Consider the following 7,500-nt stretch of genomic DNA (forward strand, 5'->3'; position numbering starts at 1 on the left):
TAGTCCCAACGAGTCCGGATAATCGAGGTTCGACTGTAATAACTTTTTCTAGACACCTGAAGAATAGGCCATTTCCGAGTTCATGTCTGCCTCCTCTTCAAAGCGAGTCTAAGTGCGAAGTTTTTTTTTATGAAAATTAGTTTTCATTCATATGTAAAGTAGAACTAATCACCATCACAAAAACTTTGCACTTAGCCTCGCTTTGAAGAGGAGGCGGATATGAACTCGGAAATGGCCTATTCAGCTGGCACCAATGGGATTCGAACCCATGACCTCTGCACTGCCAATGCAATGCTCTACCAACTGTGCTATGAAGCCACCCAGTTGGGAGAGCGGGTTAGTTTGTTGGCTTCATGTGTTCCCGTAAAAGGCCTCAATGAAAGAAATGTGTATGTTTGAAATGTGGGCTACAGATGAAAGAGAGAAGTGATTCTCGCACTCATCTGGACACGTTTCCGTGTAGTGCCGTCTAAGTTAGAAAGGGTACTGCACTTGTAGAAAGCTACGAGCCTAGACCAGGGGCCCGTTTCTCAAAAGTCCCGAAACTTTACGGGGCGTTTTCGGGTGTCACAATTCCCTTTGTATCTCAAGAACGGAGAGGATTTAAGTCGTCTAACTTCACAGTTATTTTTCTTTTTGTTGCCTTGAAAACATGTTAAAAGATCGGCTTTTTAAAACAAGGGATTGGCAATTTCACAAATGGCTTTTCGGGCCCGAATAGTTTTCGGGACTTTCGAGAAACGGGTCCCAGCCCTTACTTGTTAGTGTATGCATACTAGTTTCAGTACGAGCTGCTACTTCTCAAAACGAGAAGAAAAGAACTTGGTCTGGATGAGGATTCGTTAAAGGAACACAAGTACCACATACAAGAAGTCAATGAGTGCTTGGCAAGAATAACAGAAGGAAAACCACCACAAAAGGTACATGATTAATTAAAATACAAGATCATGATCCATGGCTGAATTTGACCCGTACATGTAAGCACAGCCCCTCTCAAATCCGGCCGACAATGGTTATTAATGACGGGTTTCAAGGGCTGGGTTTCCTTGGTTTTCACGTGACGTCATCAAAGTTAAAAAATAAGGAATTATCAATCCTTTTGAGATTTTAGTTTAGTTAGTTATTAGACCAGCTGAAGAGTTATCGTTTCACAAATTTTCGGTTTGACAGGGTTTTTCGTCTTGTGATAAAGCAAGGTTGAATTTTTACGCTTTTGCGTGACAAGATATTAAAATGGCGACCGAGACTGCTGTCACGTAGGTTAAAAAGTCACTTATCTGCTGAGATTTTGCAAAAGTCCTTGTATGACAATAAATACTCGTAAAGATGTTTATGAGCCCTCGGAAGACGACTTCAGGCTTTTTATAACAAAACTCGATGACATATGTTTTTGTTAGCTTCCGGCCGCCATATTTGTGCCCCTCAGAGGGACACAAGCATGGCGTCTCCATACAAAGCCCTATAAAACATTTCTTCGAATATCTCCCGCACGAAACATCGCACAGACCTGAACCTTTGCGAGACTGTTTGAATTTTCATCTTCTTTTACCACATTATATGGTTTTGATGATGGTGTGACAATGAAAACCAGCAATTGGAAAGGAAAGATTGTAAAATAGTTGTCACTCAAATGTTTTTCGTAATGAACAGCCCCTTTTATTGACACGATTTAACTTTTGCTTTAATTTTCTTGTTTTCTCTCTCGTAGGTTTCTCAAAATGGTTTCTCAGGGACAGATGATGAAAGGAGAAGACTCCGGGAGGAAGTTGAAGGATTAAAAAAGGTGTGTTATGTATAGCAGTGTATAAGGAAAGTGAAGGACTTAATAATTAACATCTGTTTAAAACATCGTCGTGAAATCCAAAACAGCATTTAAAAAAGTCTTTTCTCTTTGTTTGCAGGAGGTTTCTGACAAGAACATTAAAATCAGTCAACTGGAGAATGACAAGTCAGCTCTCATTCGTGACCTCTTCAATAACAAGGCTGTATCAGGCAAGAATGGCTTCAGTGTTACGAAGAAAGGGGACAAGAAGTTTTAAGAAACGAGACAACACTGATTGCAAGCCTTGGGAGAAACAAATGTTGGGGGCAAAATCACGTCGCCCCTCTCCTGGCAATTTCAGAGAACAGAGCCATGATGAACTCTTGGGCTGGTTAATCTACGGAGCGTTGGGTCCGTGCCATAATTAAAGATGTAATGAAGAAATTAATCATCTAATGATGGACAAAGTTTCAAAGTACATGTTTAAAGGAAGCAGCTCTTATCTCCGACCGCGGGCACTTTTTGACAAGTCCTGCCACCGTGAATGTGACAAGCTGCGTGACAAAACATTAAAATAATATTAATATCAATATTTTGGAACTCGGATCAATAACAATTTGAAAGCTGATTAGACTCCAGACATGTAGGTTAAAATATGAGGCGTGTATCCCCTAGATAAAGCACGCAAGCGAGAGTAAAATCAATGGAATAAAGGAACAAATGGCGTAAAGAGATTACCCGGGATTTTGGGGGATGCCTTTTGCTCAAACCGCTATCATATACAGTAACGCTAGCAGAAATGTACCTGTAATGTACCTGTGACCATGTGTTTAAACATTACGCCGAGTTTAATTTCCACTGAAAAGCTCTTCAAGTCGGAGATGTTTTTTTTCGAAGGAGAAAAAAGTAGCTAAATACTGCAAAGACAAGGCTAACTCGATGAATAAAGGCAATACCATAAAAAGAGGCCGAAATTATAATCCTGCAATTTTTTTTTCATTCTGCGTTAATTCGTCCAACCTAGGAACGTGCGCCAGTACAAGAGAAAACGACGGGTTCTTTTTTAGTGTTTTGTTTTAGGTCCCGATACGGCGATAGATGTCGAAATACTAACTTAGTATATAACAGCAACATTTTGTTGGATGAATGTTTCTCCATGTTTTGGGGGATGGGACCGAAGTTTCCTTGCAAGATCCTGTGTCGGAGTCGTCTTACGAATCCAGAATCAAAGATGTGCCTTCCCAATGGGCCATTTTCGAAATATCAATATTCAGCTTGAGAGGACAGACAGAGGGGACAAAAACAATAAAAACAAGTTGCAATGAATGTGAAAGATATTAGCATATCATCCACTTTCCTTTGTCTTTGTCTTCTAGGCCTCTCATTCAAGCTAAATTTTAATGTATCGAATGTGGCCTATTAATGGCTCCTGGTTGAAAATTCTATGCATCCCCTTGTTCCATGTATCCATTATCCGCATTACTGACTGCCTGTAGCTTCCGGAGCGAGAGGTGAAACAAACTCCCCTGTGCCCCTTCCCTGTAACTTAGGTCACTCGAGTGATGAGAACTGACGCTTTCCAGTCGGTTCGTGCCTAAACTCAGATAATTGGTACCCAGGCAACTGATGCATTTGTTTCGTACCCATTTGTTCGGGGTGGAAATTCTTTTTTGTCAACCAAACGAGCGTTTAACTGTCTCACTTGTAGTTGAGGCGTAACGTCTCGCAACGTTTTTGGCCGTTTCTCGGTTTCTTACATTGGGCAATGATTCGTGCATTTTGTATCACAATGGCGTTAGGAGACACGAAAAATTAAGCAGTGTAACTGCCCCTTTATTCAGGGGAAAACACTTTAACAAGGATAGACCGTGGAGGCAAATTCCAAAATTTACAAGACCTATTTCAAATACATAATTTACATGTTTACTACAGCGATCATTACAAAAATCGTACCTACGCAGACCTATTGTTTAAAAAATCACAACTTCACGATACCTAAACAAAACACAGAGCGAAACGCACCAATCGCCGTTAAACCGCTGCTGACCAGAGCGAAATTAGTCGCGTCACCAATGCATCGGTGAACAGTTAGCCTAAATATGACAAGAATGGAGCAAAAGGTTGGTTGCAAATGAATCGACTCAAGGTTGGGTACAAATTATCCGAATTTGGGTACGAATCGTCTGAATTTGGGTGGGTACGAATCGACTGGATTCGTTTCTGCAACATGTGCAAGCGGCAGCACAGTAAATTTGGGAGACGTTTTAATGCAGGGATGTCTTTTGGAAAATCGATCTTGTTCGCATTGTTTTTAAAACTATATACCACTGGAAAGCTAATAAAATGTAGTATTTGAAAATGCCTTTAACTTTCACAATTTTCTATTTCAGAAAGCGAGCGCAGGCAAGGACATCCAAACAAACTGCACTATATGTTAATGTTATGGAGTGCAATCTCAACATTGTCGAACAAACTTTTCTAATCCTATCAATATGATATCCTGCTTTTCTCTGCAGTTTTGACTATTTCAATGTATTGTCACAAGATAACAGTAGACTCTTTTTGTGGGAAATGTCTCTTTCTCGAAGCAGGTAACAAAGCGGGTTTCGCGTTGTTTTCCAGTAGTCACGTGGGGGCATTAAATTTAGTTACCAATTATTGTCTCTTTTATCGATCACTCAGAATTAATTTAGAGTTGACATGAAAGGAACTTGGGAAAACGAAGTCGTTTATGGGTTGTTTTGATTCAGTACTTTGGATCGTTGCAAGATTGGACGGAAATCTTCAATCCTTATCCAATTTCTGGATTACTGTTAATCGACTTCAATAATTCGAATTCGCAGCGAAATAAGTTTTCGTAATAGCCTAATTACGAAAGACCCGGTCTCTGTGGGAATGTCAGCCTTTGAAAAAGTATTGAAATTGTTGCAAGCATGATATAAATTATTCAAACGTTGTCATAGCTGCTTACAAAGTGAAGGAGTCAATGCAGTGATTTATTTGATATGGAAAGGGCTAGACATCGGCCGTATCAAACTTGGCTGCGACACAAGGTCACGGTCTGACATCTGCTACTGTAAAGTAAACTCCCCTAGTTTCGATTCAATTTACACTTCTGGAATGTAGAGCTCCTTTCTGTTGAGAACTTCAACATCCTGTTGGCACTGTTTTTACTCCACAAGACGCTTGATAATTATATGTGTATGGCCAACGTGTTTACCTTACGACGAGGAACTTCCAAGTGTTTCGCTTTGATTTGCGTCTGTTTATTATCTCTACTGACCCTCTTGTTTTCAAAATGGTTATCTTCGTTTAAGTGTCCGGATGGAAAACTAGCTCATTCTGTCATCGTTGCAAGGAAATCTAATGATATTACGTCGCAAAGCCGCGTGCAAGTGGATCGTTACACGCCATTTATATTCGTTGGAGGATTTCCCCGAAGTGGAACGACATTAATGAGAGTTATGTTAGATGCTCATCCCGACATTAGATGCGGACAAGAAACCCGGGTCATTCCGCGAATTCTGCTCAATATTCCCAACATACTAAGGACAATCAGCAAAGAAGAGAATGCCCGACGATTAGAAGCTGGTGTAACAGAAGACGTGTTAGATTCGGCTGTAGCGGCTCTTATAACCGAGATCATAGCAAAACATGGGTATACCGCCCCTAGACTATGCAACAAAGATCCCCTAACCTTCAGAAATCTCACTTATTTGGCAAGGTTGTTTCCCAAATCTAAGTTTATTTTTATGGTTCGAGATGTTCGTGCAGTGCTCAACTCGATTATAGACAGAAAAATTAGAATACGGGGCGTCTATAGCCCCAGGTACTATGAAAACTACAATCCAGAGGATTTGCTGAGAGCTTGGAATGTGGCTGTAGGAGAAATGAATCGCCAGTGTGAGCAGTTGGGGAAAACGAGATGTTTGAGAATGCCATATGAACATCTGGTTTTATTTCCGACTGACAGCCTGAAAATAGTCTTGGAATTTGTTGATGTTGTTTGGAATGATGTAGTATTACATCACGAAACAAAGATAGGAAAACCTGGTGGAGTTATTCTCTCGCGGTAAGCTGAGCAGCCTTATTAGTTTTTAGTGATGATTGATTACATAGAAAGACAGTAACCTGCGATCAGGCGTACTTTTCTTTAGAGTGGGTGCGAAAAGGTAAGATCTAAAAGAAAAGTATGCCTGATCGCAGGTTAGAAAGACAGAGGATACTGACCCAGGGGGCGCGTTTCTCGAAAGTCCCGAGAACTTTCCGGACCCGAAAAGCCATTTGTGAAACTGCCAAACAATTGTTTTGGAAAGCCGATCTTTTAACATGTTTTCAAGCTAATAAAGAGAAACATGTCTGTGAAGTTTGACGACTTAAATCCTTTCCGTTCTTAAGATACAAAAGGAATTTTGACACCCGAAAATGCCCCGAAAAGGGGAAAGGAGAAACGGGGCCCAACTTCCTTGTTTGGTCTTCTCTATCCATAAGACATCTTATGAGAAGGAACGAAAGAAACGAACGAACGATTACCGCCTTCATTTAAGCTTCATTTTCTATTGTCACAGGTCCATAGCTATGGTTTAAACTGACTGGCAATAGAAGAAATGTCACTACTAAAATGATAGGAACGCACGCCTCTTTCCTGGATTCAGTGCAGTAGTTCCGCTTCTTATCGTTCAGACAACTTGAAGCATTTCAATTTTCTTTAAATAACATTAGCTGTTCCATTCTATTTTATTTTTGTGAATATGAACATTTTCTAGAAATCTAGATTCTTGTGCCTTAAATTACGATAATCATATTTTATTTATTTTATTTCATTAGTATGTATTGGAAATCGTTTGAACGCGAGAGCATTTCGTGATTTATGGGCAAGAGTGATGTTTTGAAAGTTCTCAAAATTGCACGAGCCGTAGGCGAGTGCAATTTGAAAACTTTCAAAACATCGCGAGTGACCATAAATCACGAAATGCACGAGCAGGTTCATACGATTTTTTATTTATTATGTTCTCAACAAAATTACTCAAACGCGCTACTTTGTTTGGGCTCGTATTCTTCCAGTTTTGGGTTTAGGTTTCTTTCAGTCGCCCATGTTTGCCAGACATTCAACCAGGTCTGTGTAGCTTTCAACGTGTTTTTGTTTTTCGCATTTTCTTTAAGTTGCTCAGCGATGTTTTGGTTTGACAAAGCAAACCGACTGTCAGCCATTTTTTTTCACTTTGGTGTTCAAATTTGGCGCTGCCCCGGTGTTTCCATAGCAACTTCCGTATTGCACTCTATAACCTATTTATGCATTCGCCATTGGCCAATCAGAAACAAGATATTCTATTCTCTTTCGCTTCGCTCAACCGAATAGAAAACATTTCTATTATATGTATAGAAGAGACAGCAATGGTTGAGTTTATTTACAAAAAACTGAGCCGGGGACACACTGGATACAGGTTACAAGCCAAGGAATATGAAAAAAAAGTCATAAGCTATTTAAAACGACAACAAAAAATAGCAAGGAAAAACTGAACAGCCTCGAATAAACTGGCCGGCGTCAAGTGGTGTGACATTCACGAGGAGTGAACGGTGACCACTTGTACCAAGGGTTGGTTTTATTATATCGCTGAGATAGGACGATCACTGTTTGATTGGTTGTCTTTGTTAGTTTCTGTAATACGGTCCGCCTATTAGATTGGTTTGTTGTTTGTTCCTATTGGGGAAATCGAGAGATATCACGAGTGAGTAAC

General features: G+C 40.1%; 2 protein-coding genes and 1 non-coding gene across 3 annotated transcripts in view; 2 read left to right on the top strand and 1 right to left on the bottom strand.

Annotated features, from left to right (window-relative positions):
- Nucleotides 1-2,736, top strand: part of LOC137993154 (suppressor APC domain-containing protein 2-like) — a 9,988-nt gene extending 7,252 nt beyond the window's left edge. Inside the window, exons 5-7 of the mRNA XM_068838841.1 lie at nucleotides 780-920; nucleotides 1,709-1,783; nucleotides 1,902-2,736. Coding sequence (XP_068694942.1) covers nucleotides 780-920; nucleotides 1,709-1,783; nucleotides 1,902-2,039 — 354 coding nt within the window. The 3' untranslated portion in view covers nucleotides 2,040-2,736. The remainder of the gene's footprint in view (nucleotides 1-779; nucleotides 921-1,708; nucleotides 1,784-1,901) is intronic.
- On the bottom strand, nucleotides 246-318 carry Trnaa-ggc (transfer RNA alanine (anticodon GGC)). Its single transcript has one exon. It is a non-coding gene; the product is annotated as a tRNA-Ala (tRNA).
- Nucleotides 2,737-4,482: 1,746 nt separating the features above from the next.
- LOC137990809 (protein-tyrosine sulfotransferase 2-like) overlaps nucleotides 4,483-7,500 on the top strand; it is a 3,741-nt gene continuing 723 nt past the window's right edge. Inside the window, exon 1 of the mRNA XM_068835913.1 lies at nucleotides 4,483-5,834. Coding sequence (XP_068692014.1) covers nucleotides 4,960-5,834 — 875 coding nt within the window. The 5' untranslated portion in view covers nucleotides 4,483-4,959. The remainder of the gene's footprint in view (nucleotides 5,835-7,500) is intronic.

Source organism: Montipora foliosa, chromosome 2 (assembly GCF_036669935.1).
Source record: "Montipora foliosa isolate CH-2021 chromosome 2, ASM3666993v2, whole genome shotgun sequence".
Taxonomy (NCBI): domain Eukaryota; kingdom Metazoa; phylum Cnidaria; class Anthozoa; order Scleractinia; family Acroporidae; genus Montipora; species Montipora foliosa.